At 39.6% G+C, this 26076-nt stretch overlaps 2 protein-coding genes across 4 annotated transcripts in view; both read right to left on the reverse strand.

The window, feature by feature from the left end:
• The window catches only part of bmpr1bb (bone morphogenetic protein receptor type 1Bb), a 32956-nt gene extending 17657 nt beyond the window's left edge, over nt 1–15299 (reverse strand). The window contains exons 1-2 of the mRNA XM_088435088.1: nt 15160–15299; nt 9451–9532 (exon numbers count right to left, since the gene is read on the reverse strand). The gene's annotated coding sequence lies outside the window, so the exon portion shown is untranslated. The remainder of the gene's footprint in view (nt 1–9450; nt 9533–15159) is intronic.
• Nucleotides 15300–16217: 918 nt separating this feature from the next.
• pdlim5b (PDZ and LIM domain 5b) overlaps nt 16218–26076 on the reverse strand; it is a 41604-nt gene continuing 31745 nt past the window's right edge. For all 3 annotated transcript variants that reach the window (XM_088435529.1, XM_088435527.1, XM_088435528.1), the window contains 7 exons: nt 25762–25789; nt 23478–23641; nt 19441–19621; nt 18158–18338; nt 17960–18080; nt 17775–17890; nt 16218–16857 (listed from right to left, as the gene is read on the reverse strand). In XM_088435529.1, coding sequence (XP_088291655.1) covers nt 16768–16857; nt 17775–17890; nt 17960–18080; nt 18158–18338; nt 19441–19621; nt 23478–23641; nt 25762–25789 — 881 coding nt within the window. In that variant the 3' untranslated portion in view covers nt 16218–16767. The remainder of the gene's footprint in view (nt 16858–17774; nt 17891–17959; nt 18081–18157; nt 18339–19440; nt 19622–23477; nt 23642–25761; nt 25790–26076) is intronic.

Raw genomic sequence — 26076 nt, forward strand, 5'->3', positions numbered from 1 at the left:
TATCAACTAAAAAGTGAAAACCACAATTTAATACTCTCCTTCATCAATTTATTTACTATTATATTACAGTACATTATATTATATTGTATGTTTGTTACAATTTTTAGTTTTATTATTATTATTACCATGATTAAAATTATGTATACAAAAATAATTAAAAACGCAACAAAAAAGTGAAAACCACAATTTAATACTTTTATCTATCCAAAAAAAATTATAAAAAAAATAAATATATATATATATATATATATTTTTTTTTTTTGCGTAAATGCTACTATGACTAGGTATCTGATTTAATGTAAAAATAATGTGAGAAAAATGAATGATGATTAATATCAATAATTTTGCACAACCGCCACAGTTCTTTCCCTTTACTTCAGCCAAAAAAAAAAAAAGGTGTCACATCTGCCTATTTTCCAAGATGGCTGACGTGCCCATAAACATTCTCCATGCACGGCCGAAAGAAAGTTTGAAGACATTTTCCATATAGAAGGCGCCGTTTTGATTTGAACTCTGAAGCGAATCAAGTAAAGCGGTCGGAGAGCCGAGGTCATTTTCCAGCTGCCCTCCTCGCCTGCCGCGCGCGCATAAAGCTCCTTTGTGTCAAGCGTGTGAAGTGTATTACGCCGATGCGGCGCGCCGCGTGATTACTTTGCAACGTTTAAAGACCGAAACCCCTCCACCGTCGCCCAACGCCGCCACGGAGTCGAAGGGAGACAAAAATGATCAGAAATGAAAGAAGGGTGTGCGAATTCCTGCTTTAGCGTTTCACGATTGAATCGTTACACGTCAAGCAAATATTACTGGTGTATTAGGGAACATTTTCTCTGCGGTTTTTGCTGTACGCGAGGCTGAAGGCCCTTCAGGGGTCGCGGGAGGTTTGAACGTGGTTTAGTGCTTAGAAATGCCAGGTTTTTTTCATTCTTTTCAAATCAAGAGCAAATTGATTGGAACATGAGGCAATTCAATACTAAGCGGTTAGTGTCTCGTTTGCCTTCGTTTGAAGTTTTACACAGATTCACACAGACACAATTTTCTGCTTTTGTGTTACATGATTGAATCGTTACACGTCAAGCAAATATTACTGGTGTATTAGGGAACATTTTCTCTGCGTTTTTTGCTATACGCGAGGCTGAAGGCCCTTCAGGGGTCATGTGAGGTTTGGCGCTTTGAAATGCCAGTTTTTTTCATTCTTTTCAAATCAAGAGCAAATTGATTGGAGCATGAAGCAATTCAATGCTAAGCTGTTACAGTGTCTCGTTTGCCTTGGTTTGAAGTTTTACACCGATTCACACCGACACAATTTTCTGCTTCAGCGCTTCATGATTGAATCGTTACATGTCAATCAAATATTACTGGTATATTAGGGAACATTTTCTCTGCGGTTTTTGCTATACGCGTAGCTGAAGGCCCTTCAGGGGTCGCGGGAGGTTTGAACATGGTTTAGTGCTTTGAAATGCCAGTTTTTTTTTTTTTTTTGTTCTTTTCAAATTAAGAGCAAATTGATTGGAACATGAAGCAGTTGTTTTTGTCGCAAAACCGGGAACGTACCATAAAGAAGAGGCAAAACAACACAAATGCAGCCAAGCCGCTAGGGTCACGACAGTTGTTTTTGTCGCAAAACCGGGAAAATAGCATTTAAAGGAGGCAAAACAACACAAATGCAGCCAAGCCGCTAGGGTCATGACAGTTGTTTTTGTCGCAAAACCGGGAAAATAGCATAAAAAGGAGGCAAAACAACACAAATGCAGCCAAGCCGCTAGGGTCATGACAGTTGTTTTTGTTGCAAAACTGGGAAAATACCATAAAGATGAGGCAAAACAACACAAATGCAGCCAAGCCCCTAGGGTCATGACAGTTGTTTTTGTCGCAAAACCGGGAAAACACCATAAAGAGGGCCATGAAAAAAACGTAAGCCAGGGACGCTGTAACACGGGGGTCCACTGTACCGGCATTTTCTAATTATGTCCATAATTATTGTCCTTTCTGACGGAAATCATGGCATGGATGATGCTGAATTTCTTGAATTCTGCTCTTGAAAGTACAATCCACGTTCTTACTATCTTTATTCAAGGAATAAAACGGAGAGTGCCGAGACGGTAATTATTGTTCCTTGGGGTATTTTACCTCAATTGTGTCAGAGACGGTTTTAAGACGCCAAATAAAGTAGCTATGTCTCAAAGTGAAACGTTCTAGCGCGAGGACGCGGCGGCTTTGGAAAACGAGCCAATCCCGCAGCTGCGCGCGTCTTTAAAGTACTTCCAAGATGGAGGGCGGCAACAAACGCTGACCTTTTGTAAAAGTCGATCTTTTTTCCATCTGCTGTTCGTAATGGTGGTTGGTGAGAGGGTGGGGGGGGGGGGGGGGCGTGGGGGGGGGGGGGTTCCACAATGCAATACATGCACCGTGAAACACACTTCAACGCACAGCTCACTTCAACGAAATTAAACGCCGTCACGCCGTGAAATGTTCTTTCCCACGCTTTTGGTAAACGAGGCACGGGCTTACGATAATCTAGCGCCCAACATAAAGCGTCATTTTCGCCTTTTTATTCGATGGCGGAGGTCATAAAACGGTAGGTTAAAAGGAGATACAAACTCCAAGGTTGAAGAGAAACTAAATCACGTGACAAGGTGCCTCCTGGTTTTTACAGGTGGTGACGTCAATCCGTTTTTATTTCCAGGGTGAGTAAGCGTTGTAATGAAAATGCGTTATAATTCAGGTACGGGCGTATTTTTAGATTTTTATTGTCATATGCGTAGTCACACTAGCCAATGAAATTCTTATTTCGTTCACTTTCCCCGAGCAGATTTACATTCCACACGATAATAAAGTCGGCAATTAAAAAAACAGTAATAGGTCATGGAAATTTGCGTTTTTAGAAATGCAAAAATAGGAGACTAAATATTGCTTAGAATTGTCAAAACATGTCTACTTTCAATATTTACTTTCAATACATTCTGCTTTCGAATTTAGCCCATGTCAGGCTCATTTACTGCCATTAAAAATCTGAAATCTTGTTAATTTTGGACATCCTGAAAAGCCGATGTTTTATCATGCGTTTCCCCCAATTTTTGTATTAATCCTGTCAACGGCAAGTCGCCGACAGGGTGCAACAGAAATTTTTATGTTGACTCCCCATAACCACTGGGGGCGCTAGCAGACACCTTATGACATTTGCAAGCCTTTCAATGACTTCATCGGGCGGCTTAGCCTGGCTCCCGTAATTCTTTGTTCTCGCTATGCATTATGGGACTTGTAGTTGACAAAAGGCTCCCATCCGAGAACTAACTCTTGCATGAAAGCTTTTATTTTGAGTTTTATCTTGCAACGCATAAAATTATATCTGCGTAATCTGCCGCATTGAAAAACTGCTATATCTATTTTTCTTTATGCAAGTCTTAGAAATGAAAAAGCTCGGACTAAATAAATGTATATGGAGAACGCCTTGAAAATAAAATCGTGTTCATATTTTACGACAATTTAGGAAGGTAGGACGCAGATTCGTTTGCGATACGGGCGACCTAAACACCATTCCGCCGTACTGCCGCGCGATTGGACATTCCGGCGACTCTCCCTTGAGACGAGACGGCGTTTAGAAACGTTGTTTTGCCCCCCGCGATGAAAACACAGGAAGCGGCGCAACGAGGCCCCGGGATCGATGCCTCGCTTCGGCACGGCCGCGTCTTTTAACATCTTGCCCTCCGCGCTTGGGTAGCCGCTCCATTCTTCGGGAAGATTGTCAAGCCCCCCCCCCCCCGCCCTCCCCCTCCCACGGCTAATGTATCCTGACGCGGTGTCACGCCCGGCCGCCGCCGCCGCCCAAGTCGATAAGTGCTGGAAATGCTATCCATCTCTGAAACATCACTCCTTCACTTAACGGGAAACGGGCGGGAGTGGCGGCACGGTCGGAGGGGGCGGAAAGCCGGAACGGATTCTAAAACGGCAAAGTCGTCTTAATGGGCTCACCCCATCCAAAACCTGAAGGAGCGCTCGTATAAATGCACCGGCGCGCTCCGATGTTACGAGACTCGCTCTTCGATTTACGACTCACGTCATGACGTAGTATATCACCCGATATATTATTTAGCATTTTAGCGTTATGGCACTTAGCGTATCGTCTGAGGCAGCACTTGGAAGTTAACGTTATACGACGAGCAGATTCCTAATTCGGAGGGGCGCGTATTCCTCCACCAAAAATATTCGGTGGGGTTTTCGATACACGCGGTTCGAAACCTTTGAAGGTAAAACGATTCTGTTTGATTCGATTGGGTATGCTAGGGCTCACTCGGAGAAGGTACGATTCCGACGTTTTTGTTTTCATTTTTCATAAGTTGAATTATAAATGTGCCGTTTCTTTTGGAAACATTTGATTCAAGGGAGAGCATTTCATCGGATCATATACTTCAAAGTGAAACACGAAATCGCGCCTGGTCATTTCATGTATATTCAAATAATCGAATAATTTTGTTGGCGCAAGAAGCAGGATTGAAAAGGATTCAATCATTTTTATCAAAATTGGGATTGACGGGTTTGTGATTATTGGCGCATTTTTATGGACATTGTCATTAACCTTTTTTGTTGTTGTTTTTTTCTTACTGAAATTAATTTCAAACTGTTTATTTCAGTGAAATACATTACATTACATGAAAAAATTTTATTAATGTAAAAAAGATTGTTGATTCTGGGAACCTGCTGTACACTTTTTCTTTGACTTGTCACATTTTAAAATTTCTGGAACTGAGGTTTTGGTGAACTTACAGGAGAAAAATTTATTATTTGGTTAAATTTTCATTAAATTTTATTAAGACGTGCTAAATACCCTGAAGGTTCCTGCAATTTTTTGTTAGAAATTTAAAGTTTTTTTTGTTTTTTTTGCAACAAAATTAAATCAAAACATAAATACAAAGGTTTTTTTTTTTAGTGTTTGTATGACTTTTTTTATTTTGCTTTAAGAAACAAAGCTAACAGTTGGAGTTTGCACGTGTTGTTTTTTTGTTTTGTTTTGTTTTTAATTTGATGCGGTATTTTCAATAGTTGAAGGTTGTATGTGTGTTTTTTAACGCCAATTTCCCTCTTTCATTTCACTGACAATAAATATTGACTCCCTATATTGGTTATAGTCCTGCTTGGATACTAATAATCGGTGTTAGACCTGAAAAAATAAAAAAAATACATAAAATACCACCATCTAGTGTTCGACAGTGTAATTACACAAAAAAAGAAAAAAAGAGGCTCAAAAAAAAAAAAAAGCCCCCCCCCCTCGCGTCAAAAATCATCTGGGACTAGAAGAATACAAAACAAACGAAGCGTACAGACGGCGCCACGGGTTCTGGAAGAGAGCGACCACTTGCGTATTCCGTCTTGTCACCAGCCGCACTCCCGTTTGACACCTTAGTCCCTCTTTTCTCCTGCCAAGAATCCTGGCGGAGCGTGCCCACCCACCCCGGGAGAACAAACAGGATTAAGGGCCGGCGGCGTGCCCCCCGTGCCCGCGCGGGCGACCAAAGCCGCCGGCGTCTGTAACCCGAGACGAAGCGGCGCGGACAGCTGCTCCCCGTTTGTCCCGCATCTGCCGCCGCCGTGATCTCACGGAACAAAGCGGGAATGGAAGCTCGCCGCCGACGATATAACATCGTACATTATATATTTCTAAAAATAGAAGCGACGTCGACTGGGGGCTAGCCTAGGGTGTACCCCGCCTAACTTAGTTGGCAGAGACTTCAGTTAGCTAGCTAACAAAAACAGTGGAGTAGAATATTGGCAATTGTTATTTTTTAAATGATATCTAAGAAAACATACGTTACCCATGGTGCTAGCAGATTTTTTGAGAGCGACATTTTGGTGATTAAATATATGTTTAGTTAGCCACTGTTGGATGCTCTGTTTATGTATGTTGTGCTAATTTCTTAGCCTGACAATTCAGTTTCACGTTGTTAGCATTAAGATAGCAGATTTCTTAGGATGATATTTTAGTGATTAAATATAATATGTTTAATTGTCTACTGTTGTATGCTCTGCTTAAAAGTATTGCTGCTAATTTCTATTAGCTTGCCAACTCAGTTTCACATTGTTAGCATTACGCTAGCAGACTTTTTGGTGTTTAACTATGTTTATTTCTCTACTGTTGTATGCTCTGTTTATATTTATTGCTGCTAATTTCAATTAGCTTGCCGACTCAGTTTCACATTGTTAGCATTACGCTAGCAGACTTTTGGGGGGGCTATTTTGGTGTTTAAATATGTTTATTTCTCTACAGTTGTATGCTCTGTTTATATGCGTTGCTAATTTCTGTTAGCCTGCCAATTCAGTTTCACGTTGTTAGCATTAAGTTTGCAGATTTATTTTTTTTAGGATGACAGTTTGGTGCTTAACTATAAAACGTTTACGTCACTTGTTGTATGCTCTCTCTGTATGTGTTACTGCTTCTTTATGTTAGCCTTGTTATCATTAAGCTAGCAACATTTTTTTTTAAGGTGACATTTTGCTGATTAAAAGTAAAATGTTTAATTCTCTAACTGTTCGTAAAATGTTTAATTCTCTAACTGTTGTATGCTGTGTTTGTACTGTATATACTTCAGTGTCACGTCGTTAGCATTAAGCTAGCAACGTTTTTTTTTTACGGTGACATTTTGCTGATTAAAAGTAAAATGTTTAATTCTCTAACTGTTCGTAAAATGTTTAATTCTCTAACTGTTGTATCCTGTGTTTGTACTGTATATACTTCAGTGTCACGTCGTTAGCATTGAGCTAGCGTATTCTTTTGCCATGACATTTTGATGATTAACTCTCTTCCAAATTCTGCCGACCTAATCCGACACGGCCGCTTGACAAATACTAATCGTCTGCGTTATTTCGTATGGCCGATTTGAGGGAGAGTCACCGACTGCCGCTGGGTAGTCCGGGATCTCTCCGAGGGGTGACATCATGGGTGTCGGGTTGCCCGTTGCGGTTTTGGCTCCCAAGAGGCGTGGGGGGGGGTGTCAAAGAGCGCGATAGCGGAGAATGGAGTGTGTCGTCTCCTTATCGCCCTTCTGTTGCAACGGAAGCTGCTGATTAAAAGGTACCAAACGGTACAAACGGTGGGATTAAGTGATACTTAATAGCGTAGCTACGCTAAAAAGTCTATTGTACAATACAACGGGATTTAGTGGATTTATTTATTTTTTGCGCTTTAAAGGCACAAAGTCAGAATTGTGACTAATCACAGTCAGAATTTGGATTTAAAATGTGATTTTTTTTAAACTTAAAAGTAGGTATTCTCACTTTATTTTCCTCAATTCTCAGTTTAAAATTAGGATTCTGACTAATCGCAGTAGTGTGACTACATTCAGAAAATTTCACTTTAAGTAAAATTTGACTCATTTTTATTCTCAAAATTCTCACTTTAAAATGGGAAATTTTACATCAAAGAGAGAATTCTAACTTTTAATCTCCGAATTCTCACTTCAAAATGTGAATTTTGACATCTCAAATTCTTACTTTTAAGTATAGAATTTTGACTTTAAAGTGAGAATTTTCACTTTATTCTGAAAACTCACTTTTATTCTCAAAATTCTAACTTTAAAATGGGAAGTTTGACATCAAAGTGAGAACTAACATTTAATCTCGGAATTCTCACTTCAAAATGGGAATTTTGACAAAGTGAGAACCCTCACTTTCATTCTCAGAATTCTTACTTTTAAGTCAGAATATTTACTTTAAAGTGACAAAATTCACTTTATTCTGAGAACTCATTCTGGAAATTCTCACTTTAAAATGGGAAGTTTGACATCAAAGAGAGAATTCTAACTTTTAATCTCGGAATTCTCACTTCAAAATGTGAATTTTGACAAAATGAGAATCCTCACGTTGATTCTCAGAATTCTTACTTTTAAGTCAGAATATTTACTTTAAAGTGACAAATTTCACTTTAATCTGAGAACTCATTCTGGAAATTCTCACTTTAAAATGTGAAGTTTGACATCAAAATGAAAATTCCCACTTTATCCTCACTGGATGACACTCTTGATTTAAAGATCCAGTGGAAATTTTGTAAATTTTCAATGAAACTTTAGTTTGGAATGAGTGTTTCCTGTACTGGATACACGAGGCCAGCAGATTTCCCTACTGGAAAGAAAGTTGGAAATGGACACAAAAAGGGACACCGACAACAGCTTGTGTCGGACCTCGGCCGTGTAATTGAAACGCGCCTCGTACTTGGGGGAGTTAAAGGGCGAGTTTTGTAGCAAACGCCGTCACGGTGCAGCGCAGGAGCCCGGCGAGGAGCTTTGATACCGTATCCCATCCCTGGTCCGATTCCAGACTGCGTGAGCTACGCTTCACATGCGGCGCACTTGACACACCCCCGCGAGACACATGGAGCGTACCATTCCAGACATGTTTACTCAGACAGAAGTCAGATCCCCGAGAAGGAACCCTTGGGGCTGGTCTTGACCGGAGAGGAACCTTCCTGCTCTCATCCCGCTTTGTCCTTTTGAACCCGCCGATGAAGGTTCAATTTAAGGGATTTAACTCCAGCGTTGCCCCTCAGGATCTTGTCTCCACTTCTCCAACCCCCAACCCTCTTTTTTTTTTTTTTTATTTGCTTGATCTCAGGCAGAAATTTACTGCCTATGGCGATAGGGTTACCGGGAGAAAATCAAGACGGCGTGACGGCGTTCCCACACCACGGCGTCCGCTCTGTCCGAAATGACGACGACGCGCGACCAATCATGTGCGACCGCTGCGATGCGGGCCTCGTGACGACCTAAGCCTGCTTTGACGTCGCACCTGCAATAACGATCCGACCTGGAGCAGGTTAGCTCATCGCTAGCTTTTCTTGGGGTTTTCCTGTGGTTACGAAAGATGGAAATTCCTTTGATTTTCTTTATGATATCATAAAAGAATCAATGGGAACAAAACACTTGGGGGCTGAAATTTCGAGCAGATGAGTAAACTTTCAAAATGCAACAATTTTGAAATTCCTACGTCATTGCAGCGGGATGTGCGAGATTTTGCGAACAAAAATAATAATTGTCCAAATTTTGGCCCATATAAAACCATTAAAACAACAATTTTTGAGATGCATTTTAAACTGATTTACGACATTGATTTTCCTGCGATTTTTGCAGCATTCCTTTAAACGGCGCTCAAACTATGTCAAAAAATTCTTTGTTGACTTGTGTTTCACCTCAAGACAGTAGATGGCGGTAGAGACCAGTCTTGCCACTTTACAATTTGAGTGGTTGAAGGAGAAGAAAATCATAAGTAACTTTAATTACTACGCCTTCAAAAGCATTTACAAAATTAGAAAAACAAAATGCAAGGTTAGAAAGATTGTTATATTGTTACTGATTCATATTTTTGGGATTTATTAGCTTGATAATCTATTTTTTGAGCCATATTGCCTAGTATACAGTATACACGTTCCATTTTTTTTCTTAACTTTTGTAAACAAACGTTACTCACCCAATAAAACGTGATAAGACTCCCTCACTCGAACATTTTTATCTTCATCCGACTTCTCTTCCTCCCTCACGTCGGAATATATCTGAAAATTCGCAAGGACGCAGAAGAACCGTGAGAGGAAGAATTTTGACAAGGACTTTGAGAATCCCTGCGGTCATGGTTGTTAGTGCCGGAGTACAAAACCGCTAACCTTGAGTCCATTTCGCGTATTTGGAAAAAAAAAAAAAAAGCATGCTGAGTCACAGCTGTTCGAACACTGCGAAGACTGTTACATGGTTGAGTTGAGGCAGGTTGACTTGGACGGAAAGCGGGTGGTCCCGCCGACACGTGCTCTCCAAATAAAGAGCGGGCATAATTATGGGTCTGACACTAGCACGCTACCAGTCCGGCAGTCTGTTTATGTTGGAGTGTGTGTTTGCACATTAAATTGGGTTAGGAGGCTTCTCATGAAAAAAAAAAAAACAATCCGGTGGGGGGATGGGGATTGTACAGAATCAAAAGTTGGTGCAGCTGGATTATGAAAACTGTCAGATGCATAGATATTTGTACCACTAGAGGGCAGAATATGACTATGTTCTGGTCCGTCTTTCATCGGGCGCTGGTCGACTTCTTTCTGCAATTACGCTAATTATTTCTTCTGTCTTGGTACTTACACTTAAAAGTTAACACTGCACCTGTGGTTCTACAGATATGCTGCAGTTGAAACACAACACAGTAATATAAGTGTAACACGAAAACAAAGACAGCTATGCAAACAAAGCCCTAGGCTATAATACATCATCATGTTTATCTGAGAGAATGCAGGGGATAATAGTGCAAGTAACAATCATGTCCACTGGATGGCATTATCATGCTTTACGTCAGCGGTCCCCAACCAATGTTCTGCGGCCTGGTACCGGTCTGTGGATCAACTCCTTTGCTACTTTGCATTTTCGCCAGGTATTTCCCTTGAAATTGAGAGCTTTTGTAATTCAGTTTTTTTGATGGACTTAAAGTACTTTCGTACATTTTGAGCACCCTCCCCGGTCCGCGGTAAAAATCTCAAGTGTTGACCCCTTCTTGGTGATAAAAAGGTTGGAGACCACCGCTTTACATGCCAATCAAATCAAGTGGATTTCAGTTCTCATTTATGCCCAACAACTATGGAAAAAAGTTTCGTTAATATTAATATTAATACAAATAAACCAAAGTATTTCTGTGGTTGAATTTACTAAAAAACTTCTTCATTAAGGGAATTGAAAAAAAACTTCTATCTTGCCTTTCCTGACCAGGAGCCAATCAGAAAAGAATGCAAATTTGTTCTGCATTCCCAGAATACTCTTATCAACAAGCTAAGTGGTTGAATTTACTAAAAAACTTCTTCATTAAGGGAATTGAAAAAACTTCTATCTTGCCTTTCCTGACCAGGAGCCAATCAGAAAAGAATGCAAATTTGTTCTGCATTCCCAGAAAACTCTTATCAACAAGAAACCTGAAACCAGGACTAAGAAAGGGAGCAACTGAAAATAAATCTACGGTAAAGTCAGTCGTGTTCACTTAACTCCCGCTTCAATTTTGGTGCAACTTATAAACTTAAAGGCTCACATTTTTGACATTCTTCACAGTTATGAGTTACGGCCGTCATAAACGGTCACTTGGCTCCCGAGTTTGCTCGGAGCGGGTGACTGTCACGCCGAGTCCATCATCAAGCGCTTGTAAAGAGATCGTTTAGCTCACACGTAGAGATGATCACGCTCTTCCGTGGGCCGAGTCCAACTATTTTATTATTCGCAGCGGCTTTGCGCGGCACACTGCGAGGATCTCCGCAGGAGCGGCACATTTTGCTGTTTATGATGGCTCCTGCAGAGGCGAGTCCACTGCTTCATGGAGAAGGAATTCCAATTAAACCATACTGGGCATTCGGTATTGGAATAAAAAAAAAAAAATACCATCTGCTGATATTCAAATTACAATAAATTGGGCTCTCTTGGCTCAGTCCCAACACTTTATTATTTACTTGGTCAATAAGAGATTGACTCAATGCCTCTAAAATAAAAAAACTGGTAGCTAGCAGCCTTGGACCTGGTCTGGGTGCTTAAAAACCTCTGTCTCATCCTGGTCTTGGTATCTCAAAAACCTGGGATCAGGGCCTTAAATTCTAGGTCTTAATTTGGTCTAAGTTTTTCAAACTTACAAATTCACAGTCTATGCCTTTTAAAGGTATTCTTATTAACCTGGTTTTGCTCTCTTTTAGGTCTTGATTTGGTCCTGGATCCTCAATGAATCTTTTGACTCAGTCTCAGGCGACAAAAATAAGACCTTTTTCAAAACGTAGAGTACGTTGCGGTCTTGCACATCTAGTCACCGGACCATCGAGTTTAGAAAAAAAAAAGATTCTCATCAAGTGGTTCATTTTACAGAGCTAATCGCTAATCGTGTTCAGCACAATGTCAATTAGCAGGCTGCTTCTGGAGACCAAACACACACGCGCACACACTCAACACTTTATGCCAAAATCTATAGCTTTCCACTACCTCCGCCGAAAGAAAATGAACACCCAGTCCGGTTGGATCGATACGGCTTTTAGCTTTGGATATCACTTTCGTCACCGTGCTGTCAAAGTGAAACCACTCTACTGCGTATTGCAGAGTCTTGGTGATACCTGTCAATAGTGTGCGGACATAATAGTCCTCTTCTCTTCGTGCCTTTTTGGTTTTTAATGTTAAAAAAAAGGGTCAAGGATTTTCCATCAAGTTATCAGATTAACACAAGTTATTAAAAGGAGCTCATATAGCTGAGGAATATGATTGAAATGGTCATAGATTCAATTTCAAGATGAGATTGGTTTCAAATTTTGACTCCTTTGGTTCTGGCGTAAATCTTTTGTTTAGATATCACTTGCCTCCAGCTTTTAGGATGTCTTGGTCATACTTTGGTTAGTCCTAAAATCTTGGTTTCTTGACTGTCATAACCCCTTAAATATTTTGGTCGAGACTCGGTCTTGGCTCCTGAAAGCCTTGCTCTGACTCTTCTCCTTAAATGTCTCGATTTAGATGTGGCTTTGACTGTCGCAGATTCTTAAAGTCTTGGTCATACTTCTGTCAGTCCTAAAGTCTTGGTTTCTTGACTGTCATAACCCCTTAAATATTTTGGTCGAGACTCGGTCTTGGCTCCTGAAAGCCTTGCTCTGACTCTTCTCCTTAAATGTCTTTGTTTTGATTTGGTTTTGACGCTGTCGCAGATCCTTAAAGTCTTGCTCTAACTCTTCCACTTGTCTTGGCTTTGACTGCCATAGGTCCTTAAAGTCCTGGTCAAACTTTGGTTAGTCCTAAAGTCTTGGTTTCTTGACTGTCCCAAACCCTGAAATATTTAGACTGTTGCAGGGTCTTTAAGTCTTGACTCATGTGGTCCTGACGCCAAATACTCCTCCTAAGTATTCATGCGTCTTTTCAATCATCAATCCGATCCCCCGAACGTTGTCGAGTTTCCAGGTTTAAGAGCAGGGCAGCTTGAAGTCATTGCTGCTTGTTTTCTGCTTTTGCTTCTCTTCCAACACTTTGGGAGAAATCAGCCCGCTGCTGACTTTTAAATAGCAGATGGCGGGTGTAGGTGTACTTCCTTGTTAATGCGAACCAGAGCGAACTTTGCATAACACCGCGGGGCTACAAGGTAAAAATCCTCAATGAGAAGGTTCACAAAAAAATGCAGACCGAATCCTACTAAAAGGAGACACCACTTCCTTAACAATCACATTTCAATTTTGTCTTAAATTGAGCATGTGGCCCAAAGACAAGCAGGCAGAAACGGTGAAAAGCGAATACACGCGTCTGCATCCGCAATCAAATTTCAATGAGCCCTTTCCCCGCCTGCGCATCACCGTTGCGAACAAAACCAACACACAAAAAAAGTCCAATCTGCACTCTTAAGTGTGCGGTAAACCTCAAATTGCCGCCTGGCCACGCACGCTCACGCTCGACATGCCATCCGTGCCACGTAAGAGTCATTCGGCGCAATTACTGCTGCCGGGGGCCACCGGTGGGTTTTTTCATCACTCTGGGGGTCTCCTATTAGTCTCGATTCTTCCCTTGGGCGCAGCTATAGGAATGAACCTCTTGATGCAAATGTGTTTGCACACTGTAGGTTCTACCAGATCCTTGATCTACGATTAAGTACGATATGAAAAAAAAAAAACGTATTTTCCACACCATTCGGTGCAGCAGTCTTTATTATAGGGTCTGTTTCCGTACTTTTATTAGAACAATATTAAAAGGTGCACGCTGAGACATACGGTCGGCGGTAAAAGGTAACGTATGTCATGTTCTGGGAATGGTTTATCACTGCCAGCTTATGTACTGCACGTATTACGTAAAGTTCTATGATTTGTTTATCACCGCCAGTTGAGGTACAGCACATATTACGTAATATTCTCTGATTGGCTTATTGATGCCAGCGTACGTACCGCACACATTACGAAATGTTCTCCGATTGGTTTATCGTTTCTGCGTGTATTTCTTCACTTACGTCCCTGCGTCAGCACGGAAATGGTCCAAGTCAGTCGGGTGGAGGGCTTACCAAAGTCACAGAACATTTTTACAGATTTTAGGACTTGTAATAGGGTAGATTGTCAGTTTTTGAGACTAATAAAAGCTGTTATTCGCAATTTCTGGTATGGAAAATACGGTAATTGTTATTTTTTTGAGCTTTCTGATCTCCCTTTAACAGTTAGGGCCTAACTTGGAGCCCTGGAATGATCGCTGGTCAATCGCAGCTCAGTCACAGGGAAAAAATAAGACATTTTCATAATGTTTGTAAAAATTGTGAGTGACACTGATGTAAACAATGACAAAAATAGGTTTTAACTGGCAGAAATACAAAGAGATTCAGAGACTTTAGATTGTAGCGAATTACTGTCACATGTATACTGTCAGTATAGTATTACAGTATAAGCAAATACCTGGAATTGTATGTTGAATGATGTCTTTAGGATGGAGTGAATTAAAATGACATCAAAAATAAAAAAAATGTATTAACAAAGTCTTCGCTGATGCTGACTTTTTTTTTGCGGGGGGGGGGGGGGGGGGGGGGGGGTACATTCCCCAAAATACCCGCAGTAACCGAAATACTGAAGTAGACATACATATTTTTTTGCTGTTTTTTTTTTTTTTTTTTAATCAGTCAATAAAATCAATACTTTTGTTTCGTACCACTTAGGAGGAGGTTGATTTTTTTTTTTTTTTTTAATGGAACTGCTATTTTTTTTTGACTGGTCTGATTTAAAAGGAAAAAAAATGTACGAAAAATATCTAAAGAAAAAGTTGGGCTCGTAAACAAAAATCCGCGATGGAGTGAAGTCGCAATGTAACGAGGGAACACAGTACGCTAATAATTAGTCGCCAACCAATCGCAGGGCAAAATTAAGACAAAGTGGACACCCACTCACTTTTAGCAATTTCCGTATGATGTTTTGAAAAACGCGTACACACATAATATTTACACACACCGAGTGACTAATCAAAACAGTGATTTTTTTGTTCGCCATAAAACATAACTCACGGCTGAGGATATTTAATTATAACACGGAAACTCAGATTTGACCATGAGCATGACGTCACGCGTACAAACATTCGTAACGTATTCCCCATCATAATCAAACTCACCTGTGCACTGTCCGCTATAAACAACCGAAAGCGTCAATTCACTCGGAACACACTCGAAAACAAGTCTTCTTACCTCGTTATTTTTGCTTCCCAAACGTCCAATTTCGTCTTTAAAAGTGTTGCGGCGCTGACACGCACGAGTCCCGTCTCGTCGTCGGTGTTGTGGAGGTAAAGAGTTGTCGAGAGGAGGGAGTGGAGCTGCTGCCGTTCGCTTGATTTTCCAGCCGGTCAACTGGCGTCTTGTTTTACTGCTGCAACAGCGACAACCTATGGCCGCGCGGGGAAGTGCAACTACATGATACCTAATGGACACGTTACTGAGATTTGTAGCGAACACGTTTCCGCCTTCGTTTGAAATAACTTCGTTTTTTGAAATAAGATGGGAAACGAAAGAGTATCAAATAGAAAACGCGGTTTGAGAATTGTTTTGGAATCGTGTCGAAGAGAATTTGAATGATACTGACGCATTTTGAATGTTTTTTATTTAATACGTGTTCCCTTCTTTATCGCGGGTGTCACGTTCAAAATGCACCCGCAGTAACCAAAATCCGCAAAGGACAGAACTTTGTTTTTATTTGTTCCTCTACATTTCTTTTGTTAAAATTTTATGATAATACAAAAACTCCATATTTTTTGGTCTTATCTAAGAAGGGAAAATATCAAGAAAAATAGCAAGGTACAGTTGAAATAGATATTGTCATATAAAAATCCAAGTAGTAGATGTTGTATTATTTCTTTTTAACTGTTGATAAGATTGCTATTTTTTTTTTACTGGTCTGACCGAAAAGGAAGAAAAATGGCAAGAAAATACAAACACAAACCTCCCATAGAAAAAACTACGAATGGAAATCAGTGATAGAGTGAGGGAATACTGTATTACAAAGCCATAGAAAAAGATATTTTTAGTAATTGCAGGTTTTACAACAAGCTTGGACTTCAATTTATTTGTATACATTTTTTTTGACTGTCATGTTCAGTGAACATCCGAAAATCTCAAGACCATCTGTAAGAATATACATATTTCTGTTGTTAATGTGCTAAAAACATAACATTTGAATATAATACAAGGTACCAAATGAACCTTTGCATTTAAAAGGGGGGAAGGGGGTACAAAAGAAAACATAAAACATCTTACTTAAAACTGACTTTATTCCATTCATAAAAATGTGCAACATGGCAGCTTCAGGAGGAATATATTAAAATTGTTTTATGTCAATACAAGAAATGATCCTGGAATAAATTGGTCACCATTTAGGGCAAATCCATAGATATGCTAAAGATATTATCGTCTTAAAAATCGGGCAAAACAAATGACTAGATAATTCTAATAAGACTTTAAAACAATAACAAATAACACCAAAACAACACAATCATATTTTATTCAAAATAAATGATGGCGGTATGTTTTTAGCCGTACTGTACTGTTCATATAATAGCAGAGAAATGTCTTTTTTTTTTTTGGTGAGAGGATGGACACAAAACCTGATCAAATTCCACCAAAAACCGTAAGCGAAGACTACCAGACTCCTGAAACTGATTTCGAAATCGCCCGAAAGCGTCAAAGGAAAAATAATGGACCCGTTATGATTCCACCAGTATACACATAGGATGTAAAGTAACTTTAAATATGTGGCGTTTGAGTGTCATAGGAATTTAGAAATTTTTGGAAAATGTTGCCCGGTCAGATGTTGACAGTGTGAGCGTGTTTTTTGCACAAAGGCTTGTCCTTCTTGGAGAAGAAGGGTTGACCTTCCAGATTGGCCGTGCACACCTGAGGGAAGAGTCACATGACTTGTGTTGTGACAAACTTGTAAATAAACAGAGATCGGATTGACACGTTTTCTGATTACATCTTTTTTTTAACTCTTAAAATTCATGTCATGCTAATTAATGCCTTCCCATAGTTGTTAAATTATTTTTTTAATAAATTGAATGTCTGCGCTCTTAAAAAACAAAACAAAAACGTAAAAACACATCTTTGGGATTGAATGAGTTCATAGTGTAAAACAAAATCCTCATTTACTTAATGACTTAACAAAGATCCGTTTTTTTAACTTAAAATTCATGTCATGCTAATTAATGTCTCCCCATAGTTGTTTCTTAAAGGTTTTTTTTAAATAAATTAAATGTCTGCACTTTTTAACAAAACAAAAACGTAAAAACACGTCTTTGGGATTGAATGAGTTCATAGTGTAAAACAAAATCCTAATTTACTTAATGACTTAACAAAGATTCGACGTCACATATTTTTTTTCAATATCTACACGAGTTTATTTTTTATTTCTTTTTTTATTGATTTTTATCGTATATAATAAGTGTTAAAGGGAAAAAATGTAAGATTTAGACAGTTTTTTTTTTATGATGGACAACAATAGGTGCTGCATTTCCCATTGTCCGTAGCTACAACAGACATGGCCGCCTCCGGAGGAGTGCCACCCCCCATGTAATATCCTTTAATGATAACTAGACCTACAATTATATTTAAAACATACATAATGACACATTTATTTATAAGTTTTTAGAATGTACATTTATTTAATGTCCTTTTTAATGAAAAACGGTCTAAATCTTACACATTGTCCCTTTAAAAAAAATGGTGCCTTATGACACAATTTTTTCGTACGCGGAAAACATTTGCGGACACGCCGGGCGTACGCGGCGCTTGTGTTTTTCTCGGCGGAAACCTACCGCGCACACAAAGCAGGTGTCGTGCCAGGTGAATCCCAGCGCCTCCAGGAACTTGTCCCCCGCCTCGATGGGGAAGTCGCAGCCGTGGCAGTTGGTGCCAAACAGCTTGTAGTAGTCTGGGATTCACAAAGCGTCAAAATAAGAAGGAGAACGAAACAAAACCAAGAAACTATAAACGGGCGTACCCATTTCACAGTAGGGCTGCCCGTCCTCCATGTGGAAGACGCTGCCCCGGATGGGCCGCCGACACGCCGAGCAGACGAAGCAGGACACGTGCCAGGTCTGCTTCAGGGCGTTCATGATCTCCTGCCGGCCCCAAAGCGGCGATGAGGAAATGCGGCGATGAGGAAACGCGGCGTTTGGGCGGGCGGCGCCCGACTCACCCCGAGGATCTTCTGCTGGCACAGGGCGCAGGTGGGGGCGAAGAACTGCTCGTAGCAGCCCTCGCAGTACACCTGGCCCTTCTCCTCCACGAAGCCGCCGTCGGCCAGGGAGGAGTGGCAGTGGGCGCAGTTGAATTCCTCGGGGTGCCACGACATGCCCATGGCCACCAGGAAGGGGCCCCTGGAAAGAAAAACGCGTCGGAAATGTTCCGGGACCGGCGTCCGTCGTTTGTTTTTTTTTTTCATATTCGACTTATGCATTGCTTTAAAAAAAAGTTGGTCTTTCTTTCTCTTAGGGTCAGTGAGCAAAAAAAAAAGTTTCTCACATTTTTCTGAGAATTCTGACTTTAGTCTCACAATTTACAATTAAAAGGGAGAATTCTGACACTCTGAAGTAAGATTATAGTCTCTTTACTCTCAAAGTTCTCACTTCAAATTGAGAAATCTGACTTCACAGAATTCTTAGTTTAAATGTTTTTGTAAAGTCGAAATTCTGGTAACAAAAAACATTGAAAGTCAGAATTTTGTCCTTCAGGGTTCTCGCTTTCTTCAAAAAATTCAGACTGAAGTCGGAACTCTTGACTTCATCCTCAGAATTCTTATTTTAAAGAAAGTTCGGCCACTCAGAATTCTGTTTATTTCAAAATTCTGATTTATTTTCAGAAGTGTACATTTACTCTTAAAATTCTCACCTCAAGAGAATTCTGATTCTCAAAAATCTTACTTTATTTTTTTTATAAAGTCAGAATTCTGCCATTTAGAATACTGACTATACAAAAAACTTTTAACGTAAGAATTTTGTCTTTCAGAATTCTCATTTTTAGCCTCAGAAATCTGACTAAAGTCAGTAAACTGGTCAAAGTTCAGATTTTTTATTCTTAGAAATTCAAGGAGAGAATTTTGACTTTATTTTCAGAATTCTGATTTATTCTCATAAATCTATTCACTTCAAATGGCAAATTCTGACTACTCTGAATTTCACTGGAAAAAATAGCCTTTCATAATTCCCCCTCTATTCTCATACGTTTTCTGATTTTCCACTTTAAAGTGAGAATTCTAACTTTATTCTCCGACTTCTCATTTTAAAGTGTGAATTCTAACGACACTCAAAATCCTTACATAGAAGTAAAAATTCTGACTATTCTCAGAATTCTGAGGAAGAATTCTGTTCACTCAGAATTCTAATTTACATTTTTTGTGAAGTGAAAATTCTGAGAGAAAAAAAAGACAGAATTCACTTGTGAACTTTTGTGTGCTTTAAGGTGGATTTGGCCTGCTCCTACCTGATGACTTTATTGCACTTGTTGCACATGGGGGTGCGCGTTCCGGCTGGGATGTGCTCGGCTCTCTGCACCACCGTGTTGAGATCCTGGGGGTGCGGCTGCGGAACGGGCCGGTCCGGGCCTTTGGGAGGGGGATTGGTAACCATTCCGAACGAAGGGGCGGGGCCACCCTTGGGGAAGCCTAGAACAAAAAAAGATGGGGGAATCTCAGTGTTGAATCTGATGACTTTATCTTTAACACATCGCTGTCTCTTCTCCTCGCGAGCAAAAAGAATCTAAAGTCGCTTGTCTTCCTTCCGCGTGTGTTTACGAAATGTTTTAGGTTGCCCGAACCTGACGGAAGGTTTGACATTGTCCCGTTTGTCCTTGCATGATTCATGAGACATCTGGACCTCGCGGAGCGACCCCACCCGCCCCAGAACCCAGATCCAGTTTTTTCCCCCCAGAGTACAGTCAGGGTGGACACCTGCAAAAATAACGTCCCGGCTGGCGGCTCAAGACAAATGCGAGGGATGCTGGTGTTCCCTCTCCTCTTTCCTCGTACAAAAACATTTCCAGGATGGGGGAGCCTGTTTTTCTGCCTTCGCGAGAAGAGCCAAAGGGAAACGTAACCGGACCCACCGCCGACAAGGAGCAAACGTCGGATGAGTCCAATAACAAGTGTTTCCTACGCTTCCTTCCGGGACAGCGCCGCGTAAAGATTCCGTGAATAAAAGAAAGATGGCATTGACATGGCTTAATTTTTGACAAAATGTGGCTGACATTTGAACAAAATTCAGTTTTGGCATCAAACTACAACAAAAACATGGAGCTACCGTATATCTCTAAATTTTTATTTTTTAACCCCTGTGCAGTATTTCATCCAATCTGTTGAGTTTTGCAGCAAAGGCATTTCATACCAAAGCGAAAGTATTGAAAACAGACACTTGGGAGCTGAAATTTCACCCAGATGGCGACAACATGTCAAAGATCAACATAGCACAGCTACTTAGTTATCACATTAACGGGACTGTGCCACCCCTTGGCTAAAAGAATCAAAGAAACCACCACTCGTTACCTGTCGTTTAAAGGGATTAGTTGGTTGAACTCAAAATTTCTATTTGCTTTCAATAATTTAGCAGTCATGTTGATAAAGAGACAAAATAATGTCTTTTTAAATATGTGTACTAGCACTTTAAAAGCTAGATCATTTCAGTGTGTTGCAAAACAACTTAAAACAATGAGTACAAAGATGCCAAAGATCAACATGGCACAGCTACCTTGTTATCACATTAGCGGGACTGTGCCACCCCTTGGCTAAAAGAATCAAAGAAACCACCACTCGTTACCTGTCGTTTAAAGGGATTAGTTGGTTGAACTCAAAATTTCTATTCGCTTTCAATAATTTAGCCATCACCAATGAAAAATAGTTCGATACGTGCTGTAACCCATGTCCCGAACGTAAACTTTGCAATCAATTCACACATTTAGGTGCTGTTTTGAACCTCTACCCATTTTGACAATCCATAGTAACGTATCGCCCCCTAGTGGGTTTTTTTAAATACTTTTTAACAGATGCGTCTAGATCAATGGCCCAAATGGGTCGAAATTGAGTACAATAGCCCAAAAAAGCTTCTTCAATCCAACACGGTGATGAATATCTGACTGGGGTACGCTAACATACTTTCAAAGCGCGTCGCCGTCATTCAGATAAAAGCGCGGCGGTGACTTTGAATGGCATCTCCATGCCGAATGCGCGCGGCTGGAGGGAAATTAGCTTCTTATCTCTGACAAAGTTGCTACGCTGAAAGAGTAAAGGAGCACGGGGTGGGAGGGAAGCCTCGGCGGGGGCAATAAAGCAATGGTGTCATTGCGGACGGGCTGCGGCGGCGAGATAAGGAGCGAGAAGTCAGCGTGAGACCGCGACAAAAGCCAATCACAGCGGGAGTCGCGTCTTCGTCTGCTCCGCTCAAAAGTATCTCCGTTTGATTACGGCTGCATTTTTTTTTTTTTTTTTTACCCTCGTGAAAGGATTATTAGGCTTATTCCAAAACATGTTTGAAGTGTTAGCATCCGCCGTTAGCCGTTCATTCCGGAACTCATCTGCATTCCGTCCGCGAGCGACTTTTTTTTTTTTTTACTCGTATTTTCCGGTGAGTGACTTATGAAGAAGAGGGCCTCAGCGGGATCAGAAAAAAAAAAAAATAAAATCAATAAATGCACCCTTATTGATATACACTCTGCTCTTGCTTGAATTTTGACATGAACTTATTAAATCCCAAAGATGTATTTTTACATTTTATAAGAGTCGGCTTTCAATCCCAGGTACTTATAATTAAAAAAATAAAAATAATAATACCTAAAGTAATTGATTACCCTCATACCTAAGGTAATCTATTACTCTAGGGCTTTACTGTAATGTAATGTAATAGATTACCTAATGCTGAATTATATAAAGTAATTACATAATAGAAACAATTACCATTGTTATCCTCAATCAGTTTCCATATATGGTAAAAGTAATAGTCAAATTATTACTTACCCGCTAATCTTTTGGGGGGGTTTAAACTAAAAGTTAACCACAAAAAAAACAATCTGACAAAGATATTAACATTATTAATTATACAACAAAATTTCGCTATACGTATCGTATGTTCCAATTAACTTGCTCTTAATTTGAAAATGAAAAAAAAAGTGCCCTGCTCTTGTTAATACATTAAAAAGCAAAGTTAAAATCTCTCTTTGAAAACCACTCCTAAAATGTGGTGAATGCTACATTGATGCCATTCGTTAGCCCGTCTATGGCATTTCCGACTATGTGTATGTATTTCGCAAACTTAAAGATAAAGATTTCGCGACGCATGTTTGTTTGATGTTTACTTCAACATTAAATATTTTTCCGCCATGCCAAACTATTGCTTGCATGTCAAAAAGTCAAAGCAAAAAAAACAAAAAACAACAACAACAAAAAATACTATAAAATGTAATTAAAATGCAATCCCTAAAATAAAAATAGTGCTTGATGGAAATTGGTTATGTAAAAAAAAAAAAAAAAAATCTTAAAATTGACCATAACTGTGCCCTCATAAAAAAGCAAGTTAAAGAGCAAGACAAACAAGCGCAATTCCGCTACACTCAGTGAGACAAATTGGACGTGCGCGTTGACATTGTGTCAAGCACGTGTTAAGATAGCAAAAACGAGGCCTCCCTCAAGTACCTTTCAGCAGCGGCCTGGCCTCTCTAACGGAAGCGCGTTGCTGACTGAAGCTTTCCACGGTCCAGCTCTGCTGAGACCGACAGTGTGGTCCAAATAAACAACAGCATTCTTAATTTCACAATATGTTGAGCTAAGAGGAATTGGGAAGGAATTTAATCATCATATTAACGCAACACCTCGGAGTTTTTATAGAGCCCAAAATATTTAAATGCTTTAGCGCAGGGAAGTTTCGATTGAAGGTACAACAGCGCCCTCCTGTGGCAAAGAAGGAACTACACTGGGACTTGGGAAATCTGATTTTTTTGCCAAGATGAACCTTTTCAATTTAAACACTTTTTTGGCCGCGTGAAAACCATTTCCAAGGTGAATTTATTAACGGGCTAAATTATTTAAATCTCAAATGAAAGGACGCTAACGTGGAATGTTGATTATGCTATTTGAATGAATCATAAAAGATCCTTGAGACCCATTAAGAATGAATGGGGGGGATTTTGAATTAAAAAAAAAAACAACACAAAATTTGAACAAATCGTGCATATTTGGCATGAGAAGAATACTCGCTTCCATGGGGTGCATTTTTGTACTATTTTTGAATTGTAACTATGTGAATCGGATGAATTATGTAGAAGGAGATGCATGTCAAAAAAGAAAAAAATATAAATATATAAAATATATAATATATAAAAAAAAAAAGAATAACTCTGTTGTGTACGGGTTGAATGAGAAATCATAACCAAGTCACTGACAAGCAATCATTCATTTTTCAATAAATAGTCTCATGTAAACAATGTGCGTCTTGGCTTGAATGAGGCTCAGAAAAAAACGTTGACCGTTAAAGTACCTGTTGGACCCCCGGACTGGTAGGAGGGCTTGTTCTGGGCCGCGGGGCTCTTGAACGCGGAGGGAGCGGCCACCGCGTTGCCGTTCCGAGGAGGCGTCCCTTTGGAGTACGTTTTGGCTGCGGGCAAGGCGTGCGCACTCGGGGGGGCTTTATCCGCAGCATCGCTATAAAATCAAATCATGATAAGAATGAACACGCGCAATGAATCATTTTGTTGGTATGGAGCTGAGAACTTTGCTGGTCAATTCCTCTTTTGCACCTGTTCCATGTCGCATAATAAACACAACAGATTAATTCCATTTAAAAATGAATAATAATTAAATTCAGCACCCTCGTGGAACCCCGCTACGCGAAATTAACGCAAAATCGTCGTATGGCTAGCAATAGAAACCTATGGTTATTAGCTAATGCTAATCAGTATAGTAAGTGCTACTTATATACATGTATAATTAAATAACATCATAAATAAAAAATATATAAAGGAAAAATGACTTTTATTAACCTTTGAGTGACATTGACTTGAGCTACTCACGGCCATAATCCTAGCGAGGATAGCCTAGCATAGCCTAGCCTAGCCTAGCCTTCTTCGTACTCTGTTTCTTGATTACCGCCAGCTTCGTTTCCAAAGTAATCATCTTCTCACTTCTCCCTAAATTTCTGGACCCCTCAAATGTATGAATACGTTTTTGGGAGTTAATTTTTGGGTAATTTTCTTCCACATCATTGTCATAGTATTTTAGCTAAGAATGGGACACTCCCGGTATTGTGATAACTAATTAGTTGTGCCATGTTGAACTTTAACTAGTCAAAGTCTGTGCTAAACTTTTTAAATTGCTGCCAACTTTTTTGTTTCTAAATCACAATCATTTTAGATTTATTATGAAAAACAATCAACACAATGTTTCATACATTTTCTTGATAGTAAAATGTAAACGTTTTAAGGTGTTTGTTCTCCTGTGTTGGTGTTCCAGATCAGTACATTTAATTTTATTTTTTAAAGTTTTTTTCAGCATCTAATGGTTCATTTTATCAAAGTTTCTAGTTTAAATAAGGATTGGACATTTATTATCTGTCATAGTTTGTACGGGAGATGGACACTTTTTGAAACAATGTCAACAATAAGATTTGGTGTTAATGTTCCAGCTCAATTCACATCTATTATTTATTCTTTTTTTTCAGCATCAAATAGTTCAATTGGTAAAACACTTTTTTTTTTTTACATTTCAGACACTTAGATGCACCTTTTTTCAGTTTGAGACTAACCTATAACCTGTATAAACCCTGTAAAAGGTAATGAATATTCGTTGAAAGTTGATTTGTATTGCTATTTTCCATTATTTATCCATTATTTATTCTTTTTTCAGCATCAAATAGTTCAATTGGTATTTTTTTTTATTTCAGACACTTAGATGCACCTTTTTTCAGTTTGAGACTAACCTAAAACCTGTATAAACCCTGTAAAAAGTAATGAATATTCATTGAAAGTTGATTTGTATTGCTTTTTTTTTCAATTCTTAATATTAACAAAGACTTCTCGGATAATTACAGTGAGTGTGCGGGTGTGTGTGTGGAGAAGGATTCCAGATGGATTAAAAGATGAAGCAAAGACAAGAAAAAATGAAAGAGTTTATTGAGAGGAATTCATCAAGAAGTGAGAGACGTATTTGACAGAAAAGTAGAAACAGGTTTCAGAAAAATTCAGCGGGAGGGTACAGAAAGTGGGGGAAAAAAGCCTCACGATCAATATAAACTTGACAAACCGTCGAAAAAAATATACAGCAGAATATTCCGTTAAGTCGCATTTCTCATGCAATAATAATTGTCTTTATGAATGTAGATCACGTCCATATGCAGTATTATAAAAATCAAACTAAATAACCAACTCCGGCTAAATGTTTAGCACCTTTGCGGAGACGCCGTGATGCCAATCCCTGAGCTTGTTGTACTTGTGCTCTACGACTTCGGGGTCCAACTTGGTGGCCCTGATTTACACCGGCGCACAGAAAGAAGAGACAAGAAAGAACAAGTGAAGAAAAGGAAACCAAAGGACAGGACAGGATAACGTCATCAGAATGTCGTCGGTTTTGGCGATAAAGACAAACGATCGGCGCTGATTTTGGCAAGTCCGAATAATTACTCACATTTTCATCGAGTGACATATTGATGATTTTGGCAGTTATCTACATTCCCGTGTATTCCGATAAAACTCCCAGAGGAATTTTCCCATTATTTAATTCATTTAGGCACCAGGGTTTGGGAGACAAGAATGAAAACACACACTTACTTCTTTCCGTTGTTATCAGGGGCTTCCTCTGTAAAAACAATTGAAAAAAAAAAGAAAATACTTCACATTATTACTCTATTTATAGATTATATTCAATTATATTCTATTTGGGATGGGTGAGTACCAATAGCAAGTATGGATATTGGGCCAAAACCAGGCCTTATTTCAATGTACCGATACTCGCTATGGTATCCGATACCACTTTCGACCGCTCTCTTGGCGCATTTTGACAATCACAAACTAGAATATACAAATTGGATGAAAATAAAATTTCGTTAATTTCATGAAATTTCAAAAAAAGTCTTCCCTTAAAGG

The sequence above is a fragment of the Hippichthys cyanospilos genome, chromosome 15, assembly GCF_059441005.1.
Source record: "Hippichthys cyanospilos isolate Australia breed blue-spotted pipefish chromosome 15, RoL_Hcya_1.0, whole genome shotgun sequence".
Taxonomy (NCBI): Eukaryota; Metazoa; Chordata; class Actinopteri; order Syngnathiformes; family Syngnathidae; genus Hippichthys; species Hippichthys cyanospilos.